Raw genomic sequence first — 18,180 nt, forward strand, 5'->3', positions numbered from 1 at the left:
ATGAATCATCCCAGCTTTCCCACTTGATCCTCCCATTCCAGGCCCCCATTCATCTATAACTATCTATTCTATTTCTCTTCCATAAAGAGATCTATCTCTTTCCTCTACTCCCTTACTCTACACCTACCCTCTGTTTTTCTGTGAATTATAGCTTGGTTATCATTGACTTTCCAGCTAATATATGCATGTAAGTTAATACATACCATATTCTGATCTGGGATACCTCATTCAGGATGATTTTTTTTCTAGCTCCATCCATAATATTCCACTGTGTAAATATACCACATTTTCTTTATTCATTCTTCTGTTGAGGGACATGTAGATTGTTTCCAAATTCTGGCTACTTTGAATAGAGTCCAAATTAACATGATTGAGTAAATGTCTTTGCGAAAGGATGAAGCGTCCTTTCTGTGTATATCAAGGGTGATACAGCTGGATCTTGAGCTACATCAATTCCTATCTTCCTGAGGAACCACCATACTAATTTCCATCGTGACTGTACAATTTTGAATTCCTACCAGCAATGGATGGGTGTCTCTCTTACTTAACATTCTGGCAATAATGAGCTGCCACTTGTTTTATTAATTCTAGCCAATCTGACGAGTGTAAGATGAAGTCTCAAAGTAGTTTCTAATTGCATTTCCCTAAGGCTAAGGATATTGACTAATTTTTTAAAAAGTGTTTCTTGTTCATTTGAGTTTCCTTTTTTGAGAATTCTTTTTATATCTATATCACATTTTTAAATGGGTCATTTGTTTCTTTAAATGAAGCTTCTTCTGTTCTTTATAATTTTTTGAATATTTGTCCTCTAGAAAATGTGCAGTAAGTAAAAATCTTTTCTCTTCCTGTAGGATGCTCCATTGTCTGAATGATGGAGTCTTTTCCATGAAGAAGCTCCTCGGTTTTATGAGGTTCCATTTGTTAATTGTTGATATTAGTTCCTATGATAATGTGTTCTATTCATAAAGTGTTTTTCTATGCCAGTGACTTCAAATCTATTCACCACTTTCTCTTTTGCAAGGTTCAGTGTATCTGGTTTTAGGTTCAGGTCTTGTATCCATTTGGAGTTAATTTTTGGGAGGGTAGCAAATATGAATCTATTGTATTCTGCTACAAGCAGTTGCCCATTTGACTAGCATCATTTGTTAAAATTTCTCTTCTTTCCAGTGTGTATTTCTGGCCTCCTTATGAAGACTCGGGAGGCCATGGGTGTGTGGATTTGTGTCTGAGTCTTCAATTATATTCCAATGATCAACTTCTCTGTTTCTTGTGCCCAAATGTCTTTTGTTACTATTCCTTTGTAGTACATCTTGAAATAAGGGTTACTGATGCCTTCCACAGTTCGTTTATTACTTGGGGCTGTTTTAGCTATGCTAGGGATTTTTTTGTTTCCACATGAAGATGAAAATTCTCCTCTTGAGATTTGTAGAGAATTGTGCTGGAATTTTGATGTGGATTTCTTTGAATCTGTAGTTTGCTTTTAGTAGGAAAGTCATTTATATTATATTGACCCTCCTGTTGCTTGAGCATGTGAGATCTTTTCATCTGTTGACATTGTCTTCAATTTATTTCTAAAAAGACTTGAAGTAATTATCATACAAATCTTCTAATTGTTTGGTTAGAGATACCCCTACATATTTTTTTATTATTTAAGGTTATTGTGAAATGTTGTTTCCACCATTTTCTTCTCAGATCATTTCTTATTTGTATATAGGAGGGTCAAGGATTTTTGTTCGTTAATTTGAATCCAGCAAACTTTGTACTACCTCAAGAATTTTTCATGATAAATTTTATTTTCAGAGTTTTAAATGATAATATAGTGCCATTAGATAATTATATGACTATTCTTTATATTGTAATGTATAAAATTCACGTGAATGGAACTCAAATGTTTCTAGCTATAATGATGAAGAACTTTTTTAAGCAATGTTTTATAAATACAAACTATTGGAGGAAATTATGAATTGAAATTTGACATTTCAAGAATTTTTCAACAAGTTTATACTAACATTTTATCAAAAAGTAAGACAATATTACACAAGTTCAACTTATCTATGATGTAAAATTCACACTAGTTCTTGAAATAACTTAAAATGTGTGATTTCATTTACTGCGATAAAATAGTAGAGTTGAATATTTCAGTTTTTTTTCTGAAATTTGCCTCTAAATTATTATGTTGACAATCCACTAATTTATACTAAGGTACCTCATACACACTAAATGCAAACAAATAATAAATGCAAATCATTTTATTTTATTATAAGTAGATCTTTAGTAGGAAAACCAATATGTCTTAAAAATAAGTCAATGAGACAAAAAATCAAAGATAATCTTTTCTCTAAACAATTAACTTTATGAATGTAACCATTTTGACATACATCTGTTTCAGGGGATAAAGGGATACAGCCAATATATGGGCTCAGTTTAGTGGCATAAATGATATAGTTTTTAATAGAAAATCTAAGAAGCAATTGGCTACTGCTTTTGAAATCTAGAGGTGGTATGCACTTGTGTTGAGTAGTACAAACTATAATGAATTTCTTCAGCCTTCTATACAATCCACTTTACAAAGTCAAATAATATGCAGAGTTGAGTTAAATACTTAATGTTTCTTAGTTCCAAATACTACTAATAGTGATCAGAATGCCATTGAGGAGAAACAGTACATGTGAGGACAATTTCCTTATGATGGAAATGGGAATGAAACATCCACCTGATGTCAAAATGTAGAAAATGGTCAAAACTGTACACATTTTTATTTTGGTTGAAAGTCTCCTCGGGCTGGAGAGATGGCCCAGCAGTTAAGAGCATTGCCTGCTCTTCCAAAGGTCCTGAGTTCAATTCTCAGCAACCACATGGTGGCTCACAACCATCTGTAATGAGGTCTGGTCACCTCTTCTGGCCTGCGGGCATACATGTAGACAGAATATTGTATACATAATAAATAAATATTTTTAAAAAAAGAGAAAGTTTCCTCAAATTATATAATCTACTCCCAAAGCAAATATAAAATACTTTGTCATTATATTAACAGGTCACATGAAAAATTTCCTTATATTTATAATTATAGTCAACTATGCAAAAAGAAATGGTTCATATTTGTAATCTTTTATTTTCAGATTAAGACAAAGTTTAAGGATTATAAGTGAAATAGAGACACACAGATGACACAAAGAGCTTGTTACTTTTAGGAACCTAAAACACTGAATTGTTTGTGGAGAAAGTATATTAGTGGATCACAGAAGGTACTGAATGAAGGCAACGTAGGAGTGATGCTTTTTTTGGAGTTTTGTTTCCTGCCCTGAGATTCAACGTATCCAGTTTAGTCCTTCTACCTACCACCCCTCCTGACTTTCTTGTTACTGAGGCTCTGGATGGTAAAAGTGGTACTTTACAGAGGCAAGGATTGGAGAATGAACTTCAGACAATCTGACATGTATGCTTGTATCTTTATGTTTTGAAAAAAAAAAGAATGACATTAATGCATATCATCATCATCACATCCCATCATCATCATTACTCAGGTGGTTCATTTCCTAGGCAAAAAAAAATGTCTTCAGTGTTGAATGTCAATGCTACCAATAAAAATTTGAATGACGTGCATCAAATGATACATGACAGATGGTGGTTCTGAGGAAGAAACACGTATAAAAACACAAACTTCCTTGAGTAATGTGTTCTGCTGTGACATGTAGAAGTTAGAGCTTTTTGTCTACTGAAGGGAAAATGGAATAGACAGTGGAAAAATCAAGAAAGCAAGAACTGAAAAGGAATTTGCTACAGGTCATATGAGTCAAACGAGAAGGACTTAATATAAACGTACTAAATAAGGGTAAGATGAAGTAAAATGTCTATATGACTGTGTAAAATGATGAACTGCTAAACATTGTTTAAAATATGCAAACTAAGTTTTAAAAAAGAATGGAGGGTACACATGCATGTATTGTTTGGTGGTGTTTGTAGATCAGCTTCTCTCTTGAGTCAAGCACAACCCTTCCCAGCGCCTGGCCTGTTGTGGGCGCTCAATAAATATTAAACAATGAAGTAAAACCGTTTTCAAAGGTTTGAAATTCACAGGAATCAATCATTTTTTATCATTTAAAATTTATTGAGGGTCAACAACAAGACTTAATCAACATATGCAGATTGGTTTTTATAAACACACATCACACAAATCATTAAATACAATTGGGTCAACTAAGCTTTTTAGTTTTACTCCATTGATTTTTTAAAGTTTAAATTCCTTCCTTTTTAAAAAGAATTTTGGTATACAAAAAATATAAACCCAATCATTCAAATAAGTAGTACTGTCTCAGGGAAATCACTGCTCTAAGATATTTTTAACAATCACTTTAAACTCAGAATGAGTGTACAATAATTACACATCACAGATTAAAAAATAACCAGTGCATACACAAAGGCTGTCTACTGAGATAAAGGAACATAATGGCTCACACACAATGTACTTGTTTTCCACCGTTTATCCTGACAAATTTTAAGGCTCTTACAATTATATGGGTAACATGGTTTACAGAATCACATCCAACCCAAAGAAAGACAGAAACCCTTCATATGCATACAGATAAGATTGCTTATGTGTACTGAAACCTTTCTAAATTTAAAGAAAAATTGAATATCTTATAGACAAAGTCAACCTTGACATAGTTTTGATGTTTACTTTCATAATTTACACTTCACAAAGTGATAACCAATTTCTTCAAATTCATGTTACTGGTTAATTGGAAATCAAATATTGTTCTTAAAAAATTGTCATGTGTCAAATTAACTGGGTTGTAAGTTCGTTTTGTTTAATAGGAGGATGAAATGCTACATATAATAATTTACAGTGTTTTAAAATTTACCTTATAATACTGAACTTTACATATACATTTAAGTGTACAGTTTGACTTTATTGCAATCTTATAAAATAAGAGGCTTTCTATACAAGGCCTCCTGTAAAATAATAATAATCTAATGTAAGAAATATTCCGTTTAACAACTGTGTATCAGAGTATCAGAAATTTTTCATTTGAGAAAAATATTAGCTTTTGATTCTTCCCTAAGTATATAAATTTATTTTAAAAGCAAGGATAAGGCATACTTTACTGAGTTTGGCACACGAATTTGCACAATTAAGCAATTATTTAACTATCTCTTTTCTTTTGCCTTGTTAAGAAGTTCACATTAACTTACTTATAATTAATAAACTAAATAATTTCCATATCTTTGTCCATATGATTGTTCATCACACCCAACTTCTTAATAAGAACCAACTATAAATATATGATAACTAATAGAGTTGTTGAATAATAATTAAATTTTCTCTATTGTGTCTACTTTTGAATTAGTAAGGTGAAGATTTAATCTAACTTTTTATCTTTTGCCTACATTTTTTGTTAGAACTTGACATTACAGAATATTCTTATAGCTACAAAATGTGTTCAGCATAAGTTGTTGAAATCTCGCTCAGCTTAGACTTCTTTCTTGACCTTTTCTCTATGTTTGCAATCAACCAACAAATATTTATTGAGCATACAATCAATTGATGGGCCAAGGTGAGAGGCTCTTAGAACAAATCCTAAACATGACTTCAATAATTTTATGAATCAGAGTGAATGACAGAAATAAAAACAATTCACAAATGATTAATTTGTGTCTCTTTTTCCCACTTTCCCCCTGCTTTACTCCAACCTTTCTACTGAGACCCAAAAGAATTGTCTTAACTGCTCTCTTCCTGTGCTTGTAGTGCTTCTTTAGAGAAGCTGTTTGCTCTCCCTTAGCTAGCTCTAAGGAAACCACACCAGTTGTTTCCTTCAGAACCAGAAAGATTGAAAGACAGGGAAGTATGATTTAAGACTGCAGGTGTACTTTGAAAAAGTACATAAAAACATCTAGTTTTAAGAAATTAATTTTCAAAATGAGCATTACCTCATTGAACCACAATGCGCTATTTTGAGACACGTACATGAACCATAATGATGTATCTGTGCATGGCAGCACATAGCCATCACGCTCAACTTTAACACACTGATTCCTCCAATAAGCACAGCCATGTAAGTTGTGGAAATGTCTTTTGAAAGCCATTCTGATACACGTCTATTGAGAGCCGTTCTGATACTCCTACATAGAACCTTGTGGATGTCTTCCTAATTACATGACTTTTAAGTATAAGGTTATAGAAAATCATAATCTTCAAACCTATAATCTAGCCACTATAAGATCTGCATGAAGAAAATAAAAATAACATAACCCATCATACACTAAAACTAAAATAGCAATTTGTGGAGTTCTGGACATCTTAGTTCCCCTAGTCTTTCCTTCTATGTGATGATGTCTCTTTTTTATAAACTAGGCTCATCAGAAATTAATCCACCATTTCCAAAGAGTGTCTCCCATAATGTAAAGTGGGCTTGAGTTAATGTATTCATGCATAGCTGGGATGCACCTATATCCATCAGTTCAATATGCACAACTAGAGTTTTAGAGTGCACAGCATATTGAAATCTGACAGGAATTAAGTAAATCATGATGTTTTCCCTAAAGAAATCCACAAGTTAAAACTTAAATGAATGAAAAAGTATCTTGATAATATTTGTTTTTTCTCAATGCATTATTTAGATAATAAATATTTCTGAAGCTAACTAAAACTATGTAGAAGAGAAAGGAAAACAGAGTTCTAAAAGATTCACTTAAGAATAAATATTAGAATTCTATCATAAAGCACATAGATCAAAGTTAGATTTTTTCCACAAGCAAATTCTCTGCTTTATTCATGTTTTAAAAATATCTATCATCAGCTATTGGCATAAATAGACCACCACAAAAAGGCAATGTGTTTAAATATACTAAATTTGTCTATGTTTTAAAATATGAGAGCTCATTCTCATACATTTAAAACTGAAATATTTTACAATTGTTATAAAAATAATTTCTTAACTTTATATTAGCATGCAATGCTAAATTTTAATATGATAAAATGTAATTTTAATAAAATTATAATAAAAATAATCTGGAAGATTAAGTTCCCATCCTAATGAACCATTGCCAAATTCAGGAAACATCAGTGAGTTAATAAAAGGGACACTTTCTTAAATAAGCATTCAGTGTTCCTAGCAATTATGTTAGGTACCACTATTCTCCATTACTAGCCAGTCTACTTTTGACATGTGGTACTGTTTTAAAACATTCTACTAGACTTGGGATACTGCTTAATTATACATGTTTGGCATGTTTGGGGCCAAAAGTAAATCCTGAATACAAAAACAAAGTCAAACCAAAAACATAATAAAGACAATGGTAAAATAAGAAGCAAAGCAAGCTATGATAAGTAATTGTTATGACTAGAGAACAGAAAACCACAATGTTCAGTGGACTACTGTGTGCTATGATAATTTGTCAGAACTGTGAAAAAATAACCTAAATAAGTATATATGCAATTTAGGAATTTATAATTTGTTGTATCCTTTCATAAGATTTTTTTATTTGGGCTAAACTGTTTTTTGTCAGTAAAGCAGACTGGGAATGATTGTTTTCATTTCGACTAAGAAATTTCAATATGGAAAGCTGCATAAGTGAGCAAGCCAAAACATGATCCTGTGTTTTTGCTTTGTATTTTAGACACTAATGTAGACACCTTTATTCAAACAGAGTTGGCTGAAACATTGCATTGATTCCTTAAATGGTCGGTGGTACTCAGAAGCCAAATAAATGGAAAATTTTATCAACATAATTATTATGCTAGTTTCACTATAAAAGTCTTTAAATCTTTTAACTTAGTTGAGCTGCAGGAATAAGCACAATATCGCTCTCAATGATGAGACCATGGCCAGGAGCATTTTAAAGCATATTCTGGAGTGATATTGTGGTATAGCTACATTAAACAATAAATATATAAATACTCATAAATTTATGACTTTATAATGTTTAATATTAAATTTTCAGGAAATCAGCCACCAAAGTCATCACATAAACTGTAATAAACGTTTGCTTCCCTTTGCCCCAGTGCCTTAACTTTAACAAATTCTTTTTAAAGCAATATAAATTATTTTTCATAAATTGGGCTGAATTATGTCTATTCTTCAGGCTATCACCTGTGAGGTGGTACTGAAATCAAAACCCAAACAGAAAAGTGTCTACTCATTACCTAGCTCATTTTCTCATTATCAATACCCCTCAGCATCTCTGTGGTGCAATGAAGCAGTCGGTATAGGTTTCCTGTTCTGATTTATACTCGAAGCTAAATATACAGAAGAAAGACAAGGCCAGATAGTTGCCTCACCTTATCCCTGTCCAAAAAAAAAACACATGAAAGGACATTGCTATGGAGCAAGAGATTTAAAGGTTATTGTCTTCTGCCTGTCTGAATCCAGTGTTTTCCTCCTCATGTTGTTTTCTTTCTAAAGAAGATAATGTTAACCTGCTTCACTTTTTTTTTTACCTTGCTCCACTGTCTTGGCTTTCTCTTCTTTCTTTCCATGCATGGCTGCAAAGCAAAGATAAGGTTGAAATAAGAATTTCAGTCTGAAATATTTATTCTACACATAAAAGCATTTGGGGATGCATTCAATACCAAATATTGCTTCTAAACAAGCTCTACTCTAATGCATTTAAAATATTTCTCATCTCTCTATAAAGCGATTGAAATCTGTTTTAAATCTTATCTTAAGGTATTAGTACCAAAAAAAGAGAAGCAATAAACTCTTTGATCTCCAGGCTGATTCTTCCACACTCTTTTCTACTTTATTCCTGTATGATGTGTTTTTATAAACAAGCTACAAAGAATTGTACTTGACAGGATTATGATTAATTGACTTACATTCCAGGTTATTGCTAGAGACACAATATCTTACAAATGTCAACCAGATGCGCTTTAAAATTTAAACTTAGCATGTCTTCATCAACTGAGAGGACAGTCCAGTCACACCTGAGAAGCATTTAAATATTAAGGAAACCCATCCCACATCACAAGGAGCCAAAAGAGATAACAGAATCTTTTAAAGCACTACATCCCCTGATTCATGCTTTCTCTAAGATTTATTGCTCTCAATCAAAGATTTGCTGTTTACCTAGTTAAACGTCAAATGAGCAGAAAATTTTCATGCAAAATTAGTGCCTCCAGCTGAAGTAACTGATTCAAGAAGGGATCTTCAGAGAATTTGAACATCTACTAGCTGAAGAACTGATGTGGAATTGAATAATGTCATTACAACCAATCCTATGGAGAGTTGCAGAGGAGAAAATGCAGCTTTAAAATGAATAAGTGAGTCTGCCGCTGGCTTTGCTCATTTTGGAAATAGAAGTGTTTCTTCACTGGGGGCCTCTAGAGAGATGCTGCTTCCCGATGAGAGAGCATGCAATGTGTTGAATATTCTGCAGTGTTCTTGTCAAAGCATCTAATTGGAATTCAGTGAAACCAAAGATTCAGCTTTCATTTTAATCAAATGCCAGATGTAGTGAGCTTGTCAAACAATATCTGAAAGAAGCCATCAGGTAAACAAAAATATCCATGGGTGACTACTTCTGAAGAAGAGAAAAGTGGGAAAGAGTAGTGGAGAGAGGAAGATAGGAGGGGTCAGTAAAGAACGAAGGAAGAAAACAAGAAAAATAAACGAAGGAGGATATGATGGATTTTGTCCTTCTATGTATCCCCTTAAAAAGAAAACACACTCCAAAGTTTGAATATTTAATTGTTGGAAAAAAAAGAAGTAGGTTTTAAAGAATCATTATTCTAACCCACAAATGAAACTCTTGAGTGAGGAAAACGTTCAGTTCCAAAGCAAATTAGAATTTCCAAGTCTCACAAATCCCATTTCTAGAAACATCTTCTGAATAGGGAGGACTTCCAGGGGCATGCCAATTAGGGTTGTGCTTTTATTTCCTATTCCTGTTAAACTAAATCAGTGTTAGATTAGGACAATTCAAGGAGTGTAGGAACTGACTTCTATCTAGGACAGGAGCCTATTGCATTCCTACAGTGACAAATTCTCACAATTGAATTGCAGTTAACAAAAAATGAACCCATGGTTTGGATTTGTATTATAATTTGTACAGGGGTCATGTATCCCAGAAGAGTGAACAGGCTCTCAGGTGTACATTCCCACTTTGCCATATAACTGTTGTTTCAATGAAGACACCTTATCTAATCTTCAAGTGATAATGCAGGTAGTGATTCTAGTGTTGTACTGAGACACAACAACACAGAAACAAAACAAAATCTGATCACTTATGGCAATTGTAATCCACATTAGGTAGACGTCACCTTTCCTTCCTTCCTTTCTTCCTTTCTTTCTTCCTTCCTTCCTTCTTTCCTTCTTTCCTTCTTTCCTTCCTTCCTTCCTTCCTCCTTCCCTTCCTTCCTTCTTTTATCTTTTTTCTTTCTTTCTTTCCTTATTTCTACATTCCTTTCTTAATTTCTTCTTTTCTTCTGTTTTGATCTGCCTTAAATAAAATTATTCTTTTTACACAAAAAGTTCTATTAATTTCCAGTACTATCTAAGGATATATAAACATAATTAAGATAAGAAATAGATTAAACAAAGTTACAATTAAGTATTAATATATTAATTCATACAGAAATAATACCTTAGAAATCAGTCAAGATAGACTAAAAAAGAAGAAATATACAATAGCTTAACAAACAAAAATGAAGTGGATTTTAATGTAAATAATACTAGATTTTTAAGTAGGAGAATAACAACAATGAAAATGGCCTAATTTGAAGAAAAATGGTTCGGAGACCAAGAAATGTAGGCACTGCTGGTCAGATTATATAAAAACAAGGTTCAAGCTTAAATAAACACATTTTCATTAGACTGTTACCCAAATAAATACTTACATTTTTATTTCTTTAGTGCACATATACTATTTTGTTATATGTATATTTCTGCTCTTGATTAAAGTATTGTGTTTGTAAAATTTAAAAATGTAATATATAATTAAGAAATATAGGTTAAAAGATAGCCATCCATAATAGTCAAGTTTGTAGTCATGTTAATTATGTTTTATAGATGTACAGAGATATATTTCTAATGGATAAGTATTTTTCAAATCTTTCAAAGACTTACTGAATATGGCATTTAAAACATTTTGAAAACTTAGGACTTTTCCTGACAATGAGACACATCTACTCCTGGCAGCACCAATTACTACAAGAGGATAATGAGCATTGAGGAGGCTCCTTATGGAGTTTGCTAGACATTTGGTCAAGAAACTGCTCTTGCCTGGACTATTTGATGGTATGCCATATAAAATGGACATGCAGGACCCCCCCAAAAGAGTGAAAGCTGAAATTGCCTAAAGAAGGTGAGATAGTCCTTTTGGGTTCTTGTTTCATGAATAAGTCTGCCAGACATTCTACAGGATATAGAAAAAAGTGACAGACAAACTGCCAATAGAGACAAAACAGTCTTTCAGATATCTCGCCTCATGGAAAAGTCTGCCAGATACTATGGACCTGTAGACTGAAGACTGATGCCCCAAGGTTCCAAAAAAAAAAAAAAAAAAAAAAAAAAACTTTGGGTGACTGTCCAGACAGTGAGATGTGTATGTCAAGTCTAGAGTTTTGTATGTTGCTTACAATTTACTTCCTGTTTATTTAGGTAATATTATATCCTTCTGGAGTCTTTGATGAAGTAGAAGACAATTAGTTACAGTTTTCCTTAGTTTTAACAAAAAATAAATTAGATATGAAACTTTAGACTTACAAAGAAATATTATAACTTTAATTCTAGTCAAAATCTTCCTTTTTAATTAGACTGAAAAAAGGATATTATGTGGGATATCTTTCTGTATGCATGTTGCTTTTATTGGTTGATGAAGAAAATTGTTTTGGCTAATGACTTAGCAGGGTAAAGCCATGAAAGAAATCAGAACAGAGGTATGAAGAAAGAGTAGGTGGAGTCAGAGAGATGCTATTTACCTGCCAAAGGAGACAGTCACTGGAATGTGACCCTGTAAGCCACAGCCTCGTGGTGATAAACTAAATAATAGAAATGGGTTATTTTAAGATATAACAACTAACTAGAAAGTTGCCTAAGCTATTGGCAAGCAATATTGTAATTGATATAGTTTCTGTGTGATTATTGGGGTCTGGGTGGCAAGGAAATATATGAGCAGTCTCTGCCTACAAACCTGTTCAGTTCATATAATTTTATTCATAGGTATGAATTTACGGTTGATTATCTCTCACTACCTTATACTCTCAGAACACTTCATTAATGAAGTTTTTTTTCAATTAATATATCAAAGTAGCAAGAAAAATGAAAATTTATTATTTAGTACATCAAGGATAATGTTAGTATCTGAAAAGAAAGTAAATTTGTATATCCAGCACAGAGGAGAAATTGTTAGTAAAAAAAAAAACCACAGAGGATAAGTCTAAGTGAGGTAATTCCTTACACTCATCTCAAGTAGAAAGAATTAGTTTCTAAAGAACTATGTTTCATTATATGTTCAGAGTACCTTCTAGAGCCAAGAAGACTAGTCAGTAGGGATTATGGATATATGTGTGAACCAACTTGAATTCTCCATGATAAATTAGGCATATAGATATTGTCTACAGCAATGGGAACTTGCAGTCAGTTTGAGAGCAATAAATAGATTTGGAAACAGCCTGGCTTTTTTGTTTGGGACTCCCATTGGTAATCTTTGGCCAATAACTTAATAGATGAAACTCATTCCTGTTCTTGTAAGCTTCCTTTTGTGTCAAGAGTTAGTCAGAAATTGGGAATTGATCAACCTCAAAACCCAGATATATCACTCTTCGGCATATACCCAATGGATGTCCCATGCTACTATAAGGACACTTGCTTACCTATGTTTATAACTGCTAAATTCATAATAGTCAAAACTAGAAAAAATCTTAGATGTCCCTTAACTAAATAATTGAAAAGAAAAATGTGGTAAATTTACACAGTGGAATATTACTCAGCCTTTGGGAAAAACTAACATCATGAAAATCATAGGCAAATGGATGGACTTTTTTAAAAAAAAATTATGTTGAGTGAGACAACACAGAACCAGAAAGACAAACATGATATATACTCACTTATAAGTGGGTATTAGAAATAAAGTAAATGATAACCATGTTACAACACACAGACTCAGAGAAGTTAGATGAAAGGAGAATAATGGGGAGAGGAATACGTGGATATCTCTGGAAAGGAGGAATAAAATAGATTATGTGGGTAAACATGTATGGGGATTATGGGGATGGGAACAATTGGACTTAAGTGGAGAAGGGAGGGACAGAGGGAAAAAGTGTGGAGAGAGACAACTGGCCTTTAGGGGGCAATGTGGAAACCTAGTACAGTAGATACTTCCTAGATCCTATGAGGGTGACCTTAGTGAGACTCTTGGTAATGGAAGATATGATATCTGAACAGTCTATCTTCTGAAACCAGGCTAGGCGCCCAGTGGTTGAACTGGAACATCAACTTAGCAATAAAACTTTCACTTGTCCTACCTGCAAGATGCATGAGAATTTGTGGGAGACAATGACAGATCTAACTTGAGGCCCAAGCTACAAGACGGAGCCCATATCCTACACTGCCTGGTTGGCTCAGGACCTGAAGAAGGATGGCTCAGAAGTCTAGAGTAGATAGTGTAGAATTACACCATACATGACTGACAAAAAAAATCAAATTATTCCTAATGTTATTCTGTTATATTTGTAGCTTGATGCCTAGCCCAATTCTCATCAGAGAGGCTTCCTCCAGCAGGTTATGGGGACAGAAAGAGACCAACAGCCAAACACTATGTGGAGCTCAGAAAACTCCTCTAAAAAAGGGAAGGAAAGATTGTAGGAGCAAGAAGGGCAAGGACACCAGGAGAATATGGCCTACAGAATCAAGAATCTACACAGTCCCAGAGCTTGCTGCTTCAGTCTGTTTGAACCCATATGAGCTCAACTTAGTTGATTCGGTGATGTTCTCTTGGTATCCTGGACCCCTCTGACTTTTTTACTCTATTCCTTAGGTATCCTGATTTCCAAGGGGAGGAACCCAATGGAGATCTCCAATTTTGACTCTCTCCCCAAAGTATATAAAACCTCAATTTGACACCGATTGATACTTTTTTTCAGACTTCCCAGAAAAATAAAAGTAAATGTCTATAGACTTAGTTCTAAATAGATATAAATTTATTAAACCATTACTCTTAATTTCACTAAAGTACAAATAAAAATCTCAAGGTAATCTTGAGGTAAATCTAAGACCTCTCTATTAAATGTTGGATTTTAATATTCTTTTTTTAATAAAGTATCAAAAGCAAATACAGAACTTCCTGAATTGTTTATAACTACCCATCTTGGAAGTTATAATGGGGAAACAAATTTGTCACTAGAAATTTCATCATATCACTTAAAATGGCACGAATTTTTTTAATGTCCTCAGAAAAAAATAGAGTTCATTCTTGATTTTATCCCAAGGGGCAAGATTCTCAAAAGTAGAGGAAAATTATTTTAGGAATGCAGTTGAAAATAGTTACTTTTCAGTCTCAGAATCCTAGATTTAATAAAAAAATAAAATTTTTATTATGTATTATAGTTTTGATTTTTCTTGATGAAATAAATGTCTTTTTCAGAAAACACTGAAAGGACAATTCAAAGGCTCTGTAAAAATGGCACAGTGATTTGGTACACATACTGCTCTTGCAGAGGACCAGAGTTGGATTTCTATCACACATATCATGTTGCTCACACCCTATAACAACAGTTCCAAAAGATCAAACACCTTCTTTCTTTCAAAATTACCAGTACTTATGTGCACTGACCCCCCTCCACATATAAACATAATTTGGAATAAAATAAATCTTTAATTAAAAATACATTTAAGAGGTGATGTTTCTGTATTTTTTCAAATCTTGGATATTTAGTGATTATCCTTTTAATACATTGGAGAAAGTATATATTTTGTTTTGCTTTTCAAGTTGGCATAGTAAACTCTCATATTAGTTATTCACATGTCAACTCTGACTGAGAATGAAATTCTGACTTGTACTATGGTGAACAAACAAATGTCTGGTGAAAGAATAATTCTATTATATGCCTGCTCACTCTCTTCAAGTATTTGAAAAAAAAATTGAAAAACAAAAATATTTTCCTTTTGGGAAAAATAAACATTATGCATGTGTTTGATACTCCTGATAAATTCTTTGTGAGAAGCAAAGAATTTTGTGAGATAGATAGATAGATAGATAGATAGATAGATAGATAGATAGATAGATGATAGATAGATAGATAGATAGATACCAAAACCTCTCATGAAGTATAAAAATCTTAATGATGCTGGTCAGTTACTTTTAGCACTTCGGCAGAATTAGCTAATTCCATAGAATTAGCACAGAGATGACACTTCATTTTTCATGATATATATGAACAGTCTAAAGAATTCTGCATATGTCTTGAGAAAGAATTGTCTCTCCCATAGTCGTTAGACTGAAGATTAAAAAAAAAGAAAAGGAAAGGAAAACAGCCACTGATCATATTATTGACTGACTTCTAACACAAGTAAAACGGCAGCCCACAGAATGAGGAAAGGTCTTCTTAAACCCCACATTAAACAGAGGTCTGATCTATAAAATATACAAAAACTCAAGAAATTCCTCATCAAAAGAACAAATAAACCAATAAAAAATGGAGTAGTAACCTAAACAGAGAACTCTCAACAGAGGAATCTAAAATGGCTGAAAGACACTTAAGGAAATACTCAACATCCTTAGCCATCAGAGAAATGCAAATCAAAATAATTCTGAGATTTTATCTTACACCTGTAAGAATGGCTAAGATCAAAAACACTGATGACAATTTATGCTGGAGAGGATGTGGGGTAAAGGGAACACTCTTGCATTGCTGGTGAGAATGCAAGCTGGTACGTCCCCTTTGGATATCAGTGTGATGATATTTCAGAAAATTAGGAAACAACCTTCCTCAAGACCTAGCAATACCACTTTTGGGTATATATCTAAAGGATGCTAAATCATGCCACAAGAATATGTGCTCAACAATGTTCATAGCAGCATTGTTTGTCATAGCCAGAACATTGAAACAACATAAATGCCCTTGACTGAATAATGGATAAGGAAAATGTGGTATATTTATACAATGGAGTACTACACAGCAGAAAAAATAACAACATCTTAAATTTTGCAGGCAAAAATCAAGGATTTTTGAATGGAGCTAGAAAATATCATATTGAGTGAGGGAACCCAGACCCAAAAAGACAATTATCTTATGTACTCTCTCATAAGTGGTTTTTAAACATAAAGCAAATAAAACCATCCTACAAATCAGAAACCCAGAGAGCCTAGACTACAATGATGACCCTAAGAGGGACATGCATAGATCTAATTGACATGGGAAGTAGAAAAAGACATGCTCTCCTGAGTAAATTGGGAGCATGTGGACCATGGGGAGGGGGAGAGGAGTGGGGGACGGAGAGAAGAGTGGGTGGAAAGAGAGAGGAGTGGGAGGAGGGGAAGGGAAATGGGAGGCAGGGAGGAGGCGGAAAATTTTTCAACAAAAAATAAATAAATAAGTAAATTTAAAAAAAAAAAGCTAGTTCCAGGACAGGCTTCAAAGCTACAGTGAAACCATGTCTTGAAAAAAACTTTAAAAAAAACAAACAAGAGTAGAAGCATAAGACAACTATGTTTATAGCACTCTGGAAGTACATCTTCACCTTTAGGCTAAAGTTCAAAATCCTCAACTTATTGACAGCTGATGACTTCTGGAAGAGAGAGAAACCATATTATGAAAAACTGTACTGGCAACATAAATTGGACTCTGTGGGTTAAGAAAGAAGGAAAGGAAGGAAGGAGGGAGGGAGCAGAGAGAGAGAGAGAGAGAGAGAGAGAGAGAGAGAGAGAGAGAGAGAGAGAGAAGAAAGATAAAGGATGCTGGGAGCAGGGATAGGGGTGGAACTGGGAGAGGGGAAGGGGTGTTAATGTGATTCTTAAAGAAGCCTCAAAGAATTAATAATTTTTTTTAATTCTCAAAAAAATGGATAATTTAAATATAAAAAACCGGCCCTACATTAGCAATAAATAAGTAGCTCACTAAACTCACAAATTGCAAAGTGAATTTCATTACCATATTGGAAAACAGAGGAAAAGAAAGTCAAAATGTCCTCACCTATACCACTGGCTAGTTCATTATAATATTCACAGAAGTGAAGTAGCTAGCAAGCCTACTAAATTCTTGCTCCATCCTGATAAGCAGAAAAATTTCAGAACAAATTAACAAAAGAATATCTTGAGTCTCAGTAACAGACAACATGACTCAAGAATATTGAGATTTTTTAGTCCTATATCATAACTTATAGGGATGTTGCACCCCCATACCTTCAAGTGGCCTATCATATTGATGATGACATGTTGATTAGACTGAATTAACCAGAGGTAGTAACTATTGTTTGCTTTTTGGTAACATGCATGTGCATCAGAGGATGGAAGATAAAGCCAGTAAAAATTCAAGGGTCATCTACATCACTAAAAATCTGTAGGTCCAGTGATGTGGGGCATTTAAATATTGATATTAAAGTGAAGGATAAATTGTTGCACCTGGGAATTCATACCATCAAGAAGGAAGTGCAACATTTAATAGATTTACTTGGATTTTGGATGCAGAACATTCCTCATTTGTGGGTGTTATTCTGATTAATAAACCAAGTGACTCTAAATGTTTCTATTTAGTAGTGTAGGCCCGGAAGAAGAGAATGCTCTGTAGTATGCCCAGGTCAGACATATGATCCTGCAGACCTAATAGGATTGGAGGTACTAGTGGCAGTTAGTGATACTGTTCAGAGGGTCTAGTAGGCCTCTACAAGGGAATTATGAGGCCCTTGGATTTCATGAGCAAGCTTTTACCATCTTCTGAAAAGAAAAAAGCTCTCTTGAATAGACAGCTCTTGACCTGCCACTTGGCCTTAGCGAAAACTAAATACCTGGCGATAAGTCACCATGTCAACACGCAATTCAAGTTGTCCATTGTGAGCTCTATGTTACCTGGCTCACCAATACATAAAGTTGGGTAAGCACAGAAGCCTCCATCATCAAATGTATATGTATATATGCCATCTGCCCCGAGGAGAATGCACAATGAGTTGCATAAAGAGTGCTCAAATATCTCTTTTCCCTACAACTGTTACATGCCTTCTGTCCCCAGCCTTGCACCTTGGCTTCAAA

General features: G+C 33.7%; 1 protein-coding gene across 25 annotated transcripts in view; it reads right to left on the reverse strand.

Annotated features, from left to right (window-relative positions):
• Trdn (triadin) overlaps positions 1-18,180 on the reverse strand; it is a 380,261-nt gene that overhangs the window by 105,318 nt on the left and 256,763 nt on the right. For 24 of the 25 annotated variants that reach the window (XM_075946189.1, XM_075946182.1, XM_075946106.1 and 21 more), the window contains one exon: positions 8,438-8,482. In XM_075946189.1, the coding sequence (XP_075802304.1) occupies positions 8,438-8,482 (45 nt within the window). Of the gene's footprint in view, positions 1-4,116; positions 8,286-8,437; positions 8,483-18,180 lie in introns of those variants that run through there. The other variant, XM_075946302.1, reaches the window with a different exon arrangement.

The sequence above is a fragment of the Microtus pennsylvanicus genome, chromosome 1, assembly GCF_037038515.1.
Source record: "Microtus pennsylvanicus isolate mMicPen1 chromosome 1, mMicPen1.hap1, whole genome shotgun sequence".
In the NCBI taxonomy this organism is placed as follows: Eukaryota; Metazoa; Chordata; class Mammalia; order Rodentia; family Cricetidae; genus Microtus; species Microtus pennsylvanicus.